General features: G+C 36.7%; 1 protein-coding gene across 1 annotated transcript; it reads right to left on the reverse strand.

Annotated features, from left to right (window-relative positions):
- Positions 1-389: 389 nt before the first annotated feature.
- Positions 390-13,612, reverse strand: LOC122048856 (putative leucine-rich repeat receptor-like serine/threonine-protein kinase At2g19230). The gene is made up of 16 exons (XM_042610371.1): positions 13,059-13,612; positions 12,820-12,984; positions 12,260-12,744; positions 5,639-6,083; positions 5,407-5,568; positions 4,788-5,278; positions 4,334-4,472; positions 4,158-4,229; positions 3,868-3,939; positions 3,710-3,790; positions 3,279-3,445; positions 2,927-3,174; positions 2,476-2,602; positions 1,969-2,037; positions 1,678-1,867; positions 390-1,043 (listed from the first exon to the last, which is right to left on the reverse strand). Exons 1-16 carry the CDS (start codon positions 13,562-13,564, stop codon positions 683-685), a joined length of 3,780 nt encoding a protein of 1,259 aa, XP_042466305.1. The 5' UTR covers positions 13,565-13,612; the 3' UTR covers positions 390-682.
- Between the last annotated feature and the right edge of the window lie 372 nt (positions 13,613-13,984).

A 13,984-nucleotide genomic window follows, 5' to 3' on the forward strand; every position in this document is an offset into this window, starting at 1 on the left:
CTCAACTACATACCATCAAAGTATTAAGCAGTTGACATCCTTACCAAGGCCTTGTTAAGACCTATTCTAAGTGAGATGAACATGATCCTTGGGTACTGCATAAATTGAGGGAAAGTGTGATGAACCAATTAAGGTGCTTGCTGTAGATTTGTTACCGATTTATTGTACAAATTTATTACAATTTTGATTATTATAGATTTCATTTGATATTATATAATTAAAAGATTTGATTTGATAATAGCATTAGGATATAGTATATGATTTCAATTACTTAAATAGAAGTATGTAATTTGTATATATATAAAAGGAGGCAAGGTTATTGAAATAAAAGTGAAGTTTTATGGAGAAAAACCACAAACATTATTGCCAACTATTGAGGAATTTGTATCTTAACAGAAGGAGCAAGAGGGAATATTTTTTGTGGCAAAGGTAACATTGTGAAAATACAAGATGCTTGTTCTAAGATGAAATGGACGAACATACCAAAGTTTTTGCCATGTAATAACATGGCAAAACGATACACAGGAATGAATTTGAAGAAAATGACATTTTTGAACCTTAAACAACCAATGGGAAAAGTCGAGCAAACCCTTGTTTATCTTGTCATTGGTCCGGAAATCTCAGTCATTCTAGACACTCTTGTCTCAAGAGGAGCACTGATCAAGCTCACATATCTTACTTCTCAGTCTGGATTCTCTCTGCATGTGACTGTGTTTGTATAATGAAAGTTCTCTAGTTCTAAGCTCTCTTTCAACTGCATCACAACTTCTGTCATGTTTGGCCGTTGTTGGGACCTTTGTGTCGTGCATTTCAATGCGATATCAGCACACTTCCAGACACTATTTATGTCATACTCCCCTTCCAGTCTAGGATCTACAACATCCTCAATGTTTCCTCTGTCAAGCCTTTGGAGCACCCATTGGACTAGGTGTACATTTTTTGTACCTGGAACTATTGGAGGTAGCCCAGTGACCAATTCCAAAAGAACCACTCCATAGCTATACACATCACTTTTCTCACTAAGCTGGGAGGTATTGTAATACCTAACAAGCGACGTGACAGATTTTTAATCATAAATTTAGCACAAAAATAAATGTAGTATGAAAGCTCAAAGACTCTTTAGTTAAAGTTGCTTGTTTCATTGTTAGGATAATCACTAGTTCAGAAGATTAGTTGTGGAGACATGACTGGATATGGCCATGGAATTTCACAATGTGCATATGCTTATTGTTATTGGACAAAACAGATCTACAATCTAAAACAAGCAAGATATATGATTTTAACTTTGAGTGATGATCCAAATACCACATGCTACTGGCATATTAATCTTAAAACTCATGATTCATCTTAATTTAACTTGATTTATTTCTATTAATCTATTTCTTCATATTTGTTTGCCAACTTATTGTTACAACAACTAATGTTTTTAGTGGTTGCATTTCATTTCTAGATAGAAAAAACATGTACATTATGAGCCAAGCCTTCTTTCCTTCATTTAAAAAAAATACTATAGTAAATAGTCCAAGCACACAGAGATGGATAGTTATATAAAACATAGGTCTCAAAGTGAGAACTTCCATGATGATTATTTTTCTTTTGAATTCCTTGGTTACTATCCTTCTACTAGGTAGAGATGCTTGCTTGAAACAACTAAATAAATGAAAAACAGTGACATACTCAGGATCAAGGTATCCAGGAGTTCCCACCACTACAGTGGATATATGACTATTCACCTCACTTAGAAAAGCTTTCGAAAGCCCAAAATCCGCTATCTTAGCTTCCAGAGTTTCACTCAAAAGGATATTTCCCGACTTCACATCTCTATGAACTAATGGCGGTTTGCATCCTTTTTGTAAATACTCTAGCCCTGCAGTGCAATTTAATAGATGAAACAAGATGATCTCAGATGAATGGTCTCAAGATCAGGCAAGGGGATTTTGATACTTGACAGTTCACATTATTCCAAACCTTGTGCAGCGTCAATTGCCATATGAAGACGTTGTCTCCAGCTTAAAGCCCTAGCATTGTTTGCCCTGCCTGCATCATGTCAAATTAACAAGCCATCAGCATTCAACAATAGGTTAAAACAATAAGTTAAATGAAGTAAAAATTGCTTTGTATAAGTAATAGCACCATTATTCTGTTGGTCAGTAATGCCTGGAAAAACATTGTAAGATAAATAAAAGCAATTTTAGACATCATCATTCTCCCTATGGTACTCTCAGTTGCAGTCCAGTTGCATAAAACTATAATTCAATTTTATAAGTAAACTTTACTTGTACACTGCAACAATCAAATAAGAACACACATGTTAGATTAAGTTAACCATGTTTTGACAGGAGAATAAATCTTTAAATAGTTAGATTGTAAGTTTGAATCTAATTTTTGTCACCTGATTGTCATGCAAGTTATAAAGCAAGTGATATTATGAAAGGAACCAACTATTAGATAATGATATTAAATGTAGTTCCAAACCTCGCAGATGATCTTGTAGTGTTCCTTGAGACATAAACTCATAGACAAGCCCCAAATGTTTTACTTCATTGCAATAGCCGACCAAAGAAACTAAATTCCGATGATGAACCTTAGTCAAGTGTCGGGCCTGGAAAAATACAACCAGTGATATTTACAAACTAGAAACATCTATCAAATTAAATTAAAGAAACAGAAGTTATGGGACAGTTAATGTTCTATAGAGTCTAACTAGTCATGGATAGGACAATTGTTCAAGAAAATTAATACTACAATTATAAAAGAATAATAAAATTTTGTCAGCTCCTGAAAATGTTTTGTAAAATATTCAAGTTTATATATTCGTTGCCCCTCCCCGTCTTTAGTTACACAAAATCTCCTAAAGGATTCACATTCAACAACCATCTCCAAACAAATAAATTCACCCATCCACGTATGTATGACATTTATTTACCTCGGCAAGAAACTCTTTAGTTCCTTGTGATGATGATTGTGATAGCATTTTGACCGCAACTTGAGTACCGTCTTCCAAACGTCCATAGAAAACAGACCCAAATCCTCCTTCGCCTAGGATCTTTTGAAAGTTATTGGTGATGTTCTCTAATTCCGTGTATGTGAATTGGCGATTCTCAAGCTGCAATGCATTATCTGTTTGCTTTAGGAAACCATTCTGTGGATCCACTGAGTTGGCTATGCTCGAACCTTTCAAGTTTCAAATAAAGAATAAGATTGTTAAATGCATGTTAGAAAATAAATAACGGTCTACTATTACTAAACAACTGCGGAGTTTTTCGCAAAAATCTCACCTAGTGTTTTCCTCACTCTCCAAACTATGGCTATCAGCGCAAGAAGTATTAACACTGGAACTATAGAAAGAATCATGACCACTGGTGGTGATATTTTCTTCTTTTTTGGTACAGGCATCACATTGCACGATGTACCATTGTTACAAAGATGTGGATTCCCATCCAGTCTGCATGAGATTATAAACTTGCTTGATGGCTAAAGATATGTATGAAGTTATGAAGAATTTCTAGCCAAAAAAGGAAAGAAACAAGTTACTTCAAGGACAAATGGAACAAACTTTAATGCTAAATTATTACCCAAAGTTTAAACAGATAAACTCCTAATATTTCTTGGCTCCATGCCTAGATCTCTTTAATGATCAAGCGAGACGTTTCATATTATGAATCATTAAAGAAAAATGGAAGGATCTAAACTTAAATGTAACACAAACCTTAAGGTAAGTAATCCATTTTGTGACATTTCAAGGAGGCTCGAAGGAACTGATCCATTTAACTGGTTGCTTGTCAAATCACTGCAAGCAATCATGAAAAATTAAACCATTATCTACCTTTTCAATAAAGTGAAAAAAGGATTAAGAACTATGCTTACAGTAGTTTAAGAGAACTTAAGTTTGCGAGAACACTAGGTATTGGCCCTGTTAAATTGTTGTAAGACAAGTCCCTAAAAAAAGTGATTAAAGAACAATTGTTAGCTGATAATTCCTTCCAAGGCATTCCTTTGTACAAGGCTCTAAAATGTAGCATGGTTTCGCAACAAATGCTTGCATGGCTCTAAAATGGCCAGGCATTGACCCCGGCAATTCAAGACTGCTAATGACGGTTTGCCATATTCAATGAATACTAAAAGGGAAAAAAATAGCAAGCAATGAGTAGCCTTACAAGTATTGGAGTGCACTAAGACTGGCAACAAATTTGGTTATTTCCCCGGTCAACCCACTTGAAGACAGGTTCCTGCAGGACAATAGTGACTAATAAGAATATTAAATAATTTCCAAACGGTTGGTCCTGGTATTTCATGATTAATAGTTGGAGTTAGATGAACTTGTAGAACTCACAAAGTAGTGACTCTTGGAGAATTTGACAAGATATAAGTACAATTTAGTCCATCCCAAACAAAAGCATTAGGCGAACATGGATCTCCCATCCAATTCCTCTGGATCCGATACCGCTCCTTGATTGTTGTCATGGCATCAACTGTAAAAAAAGGAGAAAAAATAATTAATAAAATGTAAGCTAATTTCATTGCTCAGAAGAAGAAAAATAGAAAACAAACTAAATTTGAACATCTCAAGATAAAGGTTTAAGCTTTTCGTGGGCATCTAAAGCTACATTCTTCACGCAAATGTGCACTTTTGTAAAGGTGGGAACTTCTTTTTCCCTTCCCACTCTGATTTAGCCCTTTCAGAAACATTCCATCGAGCAATTGACGGGCAAGATATTTCTCCCTGTTACACTGCAACAGAGAGAAGTGGGGGGAAAAAAGGCGAAGGAACGAAAGCGGCTACATACCATCTCCAGCATCCGAGGGCACGGAGGTGTTGCTCATGGTCGTATAGAGCTCGAAGGCATTGAGGATGGGCGGGAGAGTGGAGTTGCTGAGAGCCTCGAGGGAGATGTTATAGGTGGGGGACGAAAGGAGGGGCACGAGGCTGTAGACGAAGCCCGAGTAGAGGTAAGGGGGGGTTACTATTTCCGGCAGCCACCGTAATCCATTCGCGTAGATGTTGAACTGCCGCGATTGATCGGTGCCGGAGAGATCTGCGATCTCGGATATGTGGAGGATGGGAAAGAACTGGTTGACGTCGCCCGGGGAGGGATGCCATGTGATGACGATGCTGGAGGAGTTGATAGGGGTGACGGCGGTCTGCATGACGACGGAAGGAGCTTGGAAGAAGTCCTCGGATAAGTTTTCGACGGCAGAGTCGGTGGAGACGTCTTTCCAGTTCATCTGCGTGGAGTCCAGAAGCAACCACACCCGATCCAGCGGGTCGTCCGGATACCTAGACAAGGAACCGCCAAGCACATTTTACCAGTTAAGTCCAAAAATAATAAATAAAATAACTATTTTTTTAATCTTAAAAGCATTTTTATAAAAATCATAAAACAAGACTTATCCTATTTTTTTAACCTGATGTAGTCAGACTCCTCTCCCATGTTCCACCGGCCGAACAACACCAGACTCCGTGACTCGTTCGCCGCCGGATAGAGTCTGTCCTTCAACGGCCGCAAGTCAATCCCGGAGATGAACGGCGTCCCCGTGCCGGTGTTCACCAGGCACGCCGACAAGTATCTAAAAGAAACATATCACATTTGATGATTGTTCATTCAATAATTCTCTGCTTTTACGAATTGAATTATACCCGCCGGTGGCCACCGTGATGGTCTCCGTCCAGTAGAATGACTCCGCAGTGGTCACGTTCACCCTGTCCCAGTAGTTGACGCCGAGGTGGAGGTCGAAGGACTGCGGCTGGCTGTTGAGCCCGTCGTAGTTGCCGTAGTAGAACCACGCCCGGAGGAGGTACTTGGACCCGCGCACCACCACCGGCGACCCGATGGTGTAGCAGTTGCGGGTGCCGTTGGGGAAGGCACGGAGGGTGCGGAACCGCGGGGCCTTGAAGTCTCCCACGTAGGCAACGGAGATGTTGTGGTTGACGCCGGTGTCGATGAAGCCGGCGTCGGAGACGTAGGAGATGTTGGTGAGGGGGTCGACGTAGGACGAACTGGGCTCAATGCCGCAGTCGATGGAGAGGAAACCGAGGGCTTCGGTGGACTGAGAGCGAACTCCGGCGGAGGCCATGGCGAAGGCTAGGAGGAACGACCACCAAAATCTGGAATCCATCTTCTTCTTCCGGTTTGCAATCGCCATGGGATAGCAGAGCTTCTCGCATTAATGCGCGTTTTATACACCATTTTGGTATCTTGAGAATTTTCATTTCACTTCCCATTGTTTATCTTGTTACAAAAGAGTCCCTAACCTCGAAATTCAGCAAAACTGCACCACCCTTGAGTTTTCAATTTTTATGACACTCTTTCCTTACATTAATTTAGTTCGGCTTGTCTAGTTTTTTTTTTAAATTGGTAATTTAGATATCTAAGTTTTTTAAATCGATTAATTTTGAAGATAATCTATGATTCTATAAAAATTTTCTAGATAAATTAAAAAATATTAATGGTATATTGATTTTAATTTAAAATGATTTGAAATTCTTTGGATCCGTCAATTAATTTTTAGATGAAATTGGATGATGAACTTACAGCGAGACAGTATAATTTGGGTATCTGATAAGCAGATTTGCATGGAGTTGACTTTGTACAACGTCACGCCCACCCTTTGACTTTAAAGTCGTCGCTGTATAAGTTATAATAAGTGGAGCGCTTCTCCTCCCTTCCAGTTTGACCAAAGTTTTGGCCTCGTCACCTCCGGATTCATCAAACTGCCCAAAAATTATTCATCAAGAATCATTTAAAACTCCAAATTGAATTGTCAGCCAATTAGATATGATCGATTATTGGCAGTTGGGAGGTGGCCATGTACTGCTCATCACGTCGTGAACACCCAAGTGTTGTCTGGAAATATATGATTTTTAATGAATATTTTTAAGTTAAATATTAGTTTGACATTATTTCCCTAACATAATTTAGGGGCGTAATCATCTTCTACCATCATTAATAATTAATTAATAATTTTGTTTCAATTTTTTCAATGTTAAATTCTCTTCTTGTCTTTGCTTAATGACTAGTCAAACTTAATATACCAAGATTTTCTGTTGTCCAAGATCAACTTTGACGTGTTGGAAATTCATCGTAGACTTTCCATTGATTAATATCAGGTAAATTTTGATATATTGGAAATTTATCATTGTTAATCTTTTGACCTGTTTGAACTTCTTATCTTATATATGTCTAACATCTGGTCAGTCATGGCATATTAGGACTTCCTTTTTGTCTAGCATCCAATCATCATCTTGACTTGTGACACCGAACATGATAACGATTATCTTACGGGCTGATGAGAAGAGGATTAAAGGAGAAGACAAGAAAAGAAACCCCAAAAATAAAGAAAAACCCCACCATTCTCTAGGTTTTATCAAAAAAAACTTTATTTAATATGGGGATAATCCCTCAAATAGCTAAACATAACACTTATATAGGTAAACCATATATACCTAACATATCCAAAATACCCTAAATACTATAAAAAGAGAAATTACTAAGAATAGTAAAAAAAAAAAAAAAAAAAAAAGACGTCCAGTGGCTTCGAAAAAGTATTAAACGATATTTTTTGATCTGAAAGTTGGCAGTTATGCATTACACCCAGTAACAAATGTAGATCTCTAAAAGAGTTAAGTGTGTGCGTAAACAGAACCTCAATCCGATATCCAAGTAAAAAATTATGACCATTTGAAGATTGGATCCTCCTATGTTGATCTATGTTGGTCCTACATCAACCTGTAAGCACTTATAACATCCAATCGACCTTAACCTACCAAAAATTTCCGCTTGCCAACTCTCTATTGAACATCCGACTACCAAATGTTCGATCAACCACTAATTCACTTGGACTTTTTCACCGTTAAGTATCTGATCAAATTTGATCTACTTGATGTCTCACTCAATCCAACTAACATATTGATAAAACATTGAAACTCAGCTTGAACAAATTCGAACTTAATTGACCTAATTAACTTTGACAAGAGATCGATTGCACCAATAATTTTTCTAAATATCTTGACCGTATAAACCAAGACTCGAAGGTCGACCCATTCAAACCCAAGATTTGTGTTTGAAAACACAAGAATGATCTTATATATCAAATATGCTAAAATAAAGTATTAATGACGATCAGCTACACATAACATTATTGCCAAGGACGGAGGAACTTGTATCTTAACACAAGAGCAAGGTATTGGGGTTAAATTAAAGTCCTATATTAGTAAGATTTTATAAAGATCATGAGTTTAAAAGGATGTAAGATATCTTTATTGATATGAGACCTTTTGAGGAGAGCCCAAAAATAAAGTCATGAGGACTTAGGCCCAAAGTGGACAATACCATGTCATTGTGGAGATACGTGAATATCCTTTGAGCACAACAAATGATATCAGAGTCATGATCCAGATCAGATGCTATGTGGGGTGATCTTGAATGAAGTTGAGGGTGGGCCCAGGGTAGGTCAGGGTGACCGGATGGCTCAGAGCGGGTCAGAGTGACCGGATACGAATGCTTGCGGGGAGGCTTAGAGCGAATCAGGGTGACCGGATGCTCGCGGAGAGACTCGAACCATGAGAGTAATTGTGTTCCTTCGTTTGAGGGGAGGATTGTTGAGGTTCAATTAAAGTCTCACATTGGAAAGATTTGATAAAGATCATGAATTTAAAAAGATGTAAGATATCTCCATTGATATGAGGTCTTTTAAGGAGAGCACAAGAACAAAGCCATTAGAGTTTAGGCCCAAAGTGGACAATATTATATCATTATAGAGGTATGTAAACATCCTTTGGGAACAACACAAGAAAAATAGAGAATTTTTTATGTAACAAAGAAATTACATTGTCAAAATACAAGGCTTATTTCAAAATGAAATGGAAGAGCATACAATAGTTTTTTACCATATAAAATAACAATATCATCTAGACTCCACCAAATACTATTTTCGTTCACAATAGTAATAACATTTAAAAAAGCTACACAAATGTATTGGTGTAGTTAGTATCAATGGTCAAACTCATATTTTAATAAATGATAAATGGATTAAAGTTAGGTATCTTATTTATCTAACTTTTTTACCAAGTGTATAGAAATTAACGAGTTTAGAGGACCTGACATCAAACTAAAGTTCAGTTAGATCTGAGGACCTAATAACTACATGAAGTCTAGATATGTCAAGGTATGACCTGAAATCTAGAAAGAAATATAACTAGGATTGCAGGACCTGACAGCTAACCGAAGTCCAATTGGGTCTGCTGACTTAACAACTAGTAAGAAGATCTGGTAGATTAAGAGGCAAGTCAAGTAACTGTAAATGATAAATAGAGATAAATAGCTTAAGGTTCTTGGAAAAACTATGCATACTTAAAAATCGTTTGATTTTTTTAATAAATTTTTAAAATTTCTTTTTATGTTTTGAACTATAAAGTCTAAAAAGGGATATTCTTACTTCAAATATTAATTTTGCAAATAGATGCTTGAGCTTATGTTTTTAAAATTGATAATGTTTTGCTTTCTACTTATTCCTTATACTTTACTTGTTTTGGATGAATGTCAAAGAAAGAGAGTAGTGATGGGTTTAAAATAAGAAAAATTATAACACAAAATTAAACAATACTTAAGAGAATAATTAAACATCATGCTTACTATTATTTTCCCCTTAAACATTATTAATGTTGTTATTTTTTTTATTATTTTTCTAACTTTAACTTGGATTGTCATTACATCAAAAAGGAGGGATTATTAGTGTAGTCAACACTAATAATTAAAATCGGGTGTTTTGATATATGACAAGTGGTTAAAGTTAGTTGTTGTGTTCTAAGTTGTTTACCAAGTGTGTATGACTAAAAGACTTGATGAAACATAACACCAGGTTGAAGTCCAATTAGATCTGGAGGACCTGATAATTGATAGAAAATCCAGATAAGTTGATATCTGATAGGAAATTCAGTTGGGTCTGCAGAACATGATAACTAATCGAAGTCCAAATGGTTCATCTGGTAGAAAAACATGGTGGATCAAGATATCAGAGTCAAGTAAGTATGCAAATGGTAATTGGAGGTAAGTACTAGAGAAGAAAGATCCAGTGAGGACGAGTCCCGATGGGATTATAGGTGCTAGTCTAACTTAGATCTATTTTAAAGATCTATGTTGAGATACAAACTCTGTGTTAGATTTTGATTTTGGTATGACAGAATCTAACTCATAAATATATATAAACTATTCATGCACATATTTTTCTAACTCTGTTTGTTGAGACATACACAAGCAATTATAATCCTTCTGCTGCGCCGATCACATGCAAGCTACTTTCCTGCGACGTTGTGACATCAACTCCAAACTTCGACTTCCATTTATTACGAATCGGTATATTTTAATTTAAGTTATAATTATTTATTATTTTTTATTGAGTAGAGGAAGTATATGATTGTTACACTTCCTTCGATCATTTGTTCTCGATTCTCTTTTTCGACGGATCCAAAAAAGATTTTTAGTAAATTGTCCATCTATGCAATCTAAGGGATCGTGGATTTTAGAGTAGGAGTTGTCGAAATCTCCGAACCACTTGTGTTTATATTCCTTTTTGTTTTCTGCTCTATTTTTAATTCCATTGCGCACTCATATTTCTTAAAATCGAAAAAGAGAAAATTTAGAACACGTGATTCATTCTCCCTCTTACATGCATTGATTTTACATGTGGTATCAGAATCAGGTCACTTTGAATTGATATAGTAAAAACTGAAATCATATTCTTAGACATCTTCATTATGTGCATAATTTTTACTATTTAAATATCCCTATAATGTAAATTTTGTAAATTTACATTTTCATTACACATTTTTCTCACACATAAAATATCCTGTCACACTTTTAAAACACTTTTTAGATTAAGTCGTCTACTAGTTTTTCTTTTTTTTTTCTCTTTTGGAAACATTTGTTGTAGTGTTTTAAAGATATCTAAGTCACACTAATTTTGCTACAATTTCATAAAACTAAAAAAATGTTTTTCTTTGTTGCATTTAGACTCTGATAAACATATTTGATTGAGATGTGAAGAGGCAAACAGACTGATAATAAATCTGAAATCTATTTGTTTAAATCCTACAATGCCTGTCAAACTCTTAACCAGTGTTTTTAAAATCGGACCAGAGTAAAAGCATATATTTTTTCTGTAACAAATAGATGACATAATCCAAGATGAAATGGAAGAACATGGATTTGGATTTAATTTTTATTAGATGCGCTAATATGTTAGTCACATAATTTATCATTGTAAACAAATCCATTAAATTATGTTATAATCACAAATTTATATTATTGAATATGGAATTATATTTATAAATCACTGTTAACATTAATTCGTACCTACCGGGTTTGGACCCTATAAATATATATATCTGAATGTGGTCCCGTAGGAGTGGTAATTGCTATCTTGTTTTCTTTTTGGATCAAGATTTTGAAACTCTCTCACCCTCCTGTGTGTTGGGATTCAAGATTTCAAGTGCGGACTGAATTTATTATTTTCTTTTAATGCTTCCGTCTTCGCACCTTTTTTTTAATACATGACCATAAATTAGAAAAAAATCTCTAATCACAATATAAACTTTACATATAATTTTCATGTACAAAAAATTTTATTTCCACTACCTGCATACAAAATATCACTTATTTCAACTTTCTCATACAAATATTGACACCTAAATTACCTCTTAAATTTTTTAGATACAAAATTTTCAAAATTAAATACAAAAAATCCAAAAATAAATATAATTCTTTTTAAAATCAATATTTTATATTAAAAATCGAATATATTTTCTATCAAAATTATTCCTCTTATTTTTTTAAATATAAAAAATCTAAAAATAAATATAATTCATATTAAATTTAACAATTTACATTATAATCTAATACTCTATACTAGGATCGAGTATATTTTCTATCAAAATTAATCCTCATATTTTTTAATACAAATAATCTAAAAAAAATAAAATTCCTATTAAATTCATCATATTAAATTAAAATTGAATATATTTTGAGGTGAAAAAAAAATCGTACTCAATTTGATAGAAAATATATTAAATTCTAAATTAATATACTCAATTTAAGAGGATTTATACTGATTTTTAGATTTTTTGTACTTAAAAATATCATAAGTAATTAGGTAAAGATATTTAATTGGGGAATGAAAATAAAGATTTTCATGATAGTGACTCCATGTAAAATTACCCTTAAAATTTTCTACAGAACGTACGATAGAAAAAAAAACTAATTACCATCTCCAGCATCCGAGGCGTTGCTCATGGTCCTGAAGAGCTCGAAGGCATTGAGGATGGGCGGGAGAGTGTAGCTGGTGAGAGCCTTGATGGAGATGTTATAGGTAGGGAACGAAGGGAGCGGCGCCAGGCTGTAGACGGCGGCCGAGTAGAGGTAAGGGGGGGTCATTATACCCCCCACCCACCGGACTCCATTCACGTAGACCGTGAACTGCCGTGATAGATTGCTACCGGAGGGATCTAAGATGTCAGATACGTGGAGGATGGGGAAGAACTGGTTGACGTCGTCGCCGGCCAAGGAATTCCATTTGATGACGATGCTGGAGCCGTGGAAGGGGGTGACGGCGGTCTGCATGACGATGGAGGGAACTTGGAAGGAGTCCTGGGGAAGGTTTCGGACGGTGGAGTTGGTGGCGACGTTTTTCAACAACGGGGAGACCGACGGATTTGGAGGCCACCACCGATCGAGCGGATCGTCCGGATACCTATACTCCAAAATAAATCGAGTAAACAAATTAAAATAATATTATTAATAAATAAATAAATAAATAAATAAAAACCTGATGTAGTAGTCAGACGCCACTCCCAAATTCCACCGGCGGAGCAGCACCAAACTCCGCGACTCGTTCGCCGCCGGATACAGACTGTCCTTCAGCGGCCGCAAGTCGATTGCGGAGATGAACGGCGTCCCTGTGCCGGTGTTTACCAGGCACACGGAGAAATACCTAAAAGAAAGAGATCACATTTGTTGATTGTTCATTCAATAGTTCCCTGGTTTTAACTAGTAACTGAACTATACCCGGCGGTGGCCACCGTGATGGTCTCCGTCATGTGGTGTGAGGTGGCATTGGTCACGTTCACCCCCGACCAGTAGTTGACGTCGAGGTGGAGGTCGAAGGCCAGCGGCTGGCCGTTGTTCCCGTCGTAATTGCCGTAGACGAACCACGCCCGGAGGAGGTACTTGGACCCCCTTGCCACCGCCGGCGATCCGATGGTGTAGCAGTTGCGGGCGCCGTTGGGGAACGAGCGGAGGGTGCGGAGATGCTGGGGGATAACGTCGGACAAGTAGGAGGCGGAGATGTTGCGGTTGACGCCGGTGTTGACGAAGCCGGCGTCGGAGACGTAGGAGATGTTGGTGACGGGGTCGACGTAGGACGAACCGGGCTTGAGGCCGCAGTCGATGGAGAGGAAGCCGAGGGCGTCGGTGGACTGAGAGCGTGCTCCGACGGAGAGCATGGCGAAGGCGAGGAGGATCGGGCACCAAAATCTGGAATCCATTTTCTTCTTCCGGTATGCAATCGCCATGGCATAACAGAGCTGAGCAGAGTCTTGATTTTTAAGAATCTTGAACAATTTTCATTTGGCTCCCCATTGTTTCTATTGTTACGAATGAGTCCCGAACTCAAAATTTATTATTCACTTGACTTGACGCTTCACAGTCGGTCAGTCGTCGGCTGAAAAAGTTGTCAGTAGATTTTGTACGGATCCTTTGCTGCATTTAAAAGTCTCATAAATATCCAAGTAGATTTGTACGAATTATCTAAATTTTTAAATCAGCTTTTCATCTGCAAGCGATAAGTTTCTAAAATAACTAAATCATATGCTACAATATAATATAGTTTCAAAATTATGCGTATATCTACTTTTGCATTTTACCGTCGTTTTCATATCAATAAGAATCGACTTATGTTTTTCCATTCAAATTAATTTTTTTTGTGTTTAAAA

Source organism: Zingiber officinale, chromosome 2B, assembly GCF_018446385.1.
Source record: "Zingiber officinale cultivar Zhangliang chromosome 2B, Zo_v1.1, whole genome shotgun sequence".
NCBI classification, from domain to species: Eukaryota; Viridiplantae; Streptophyta; class Magnoliopsida; order Zingiberales; family Zingiberaceae; genus Zingiber; species Zingiber officinale.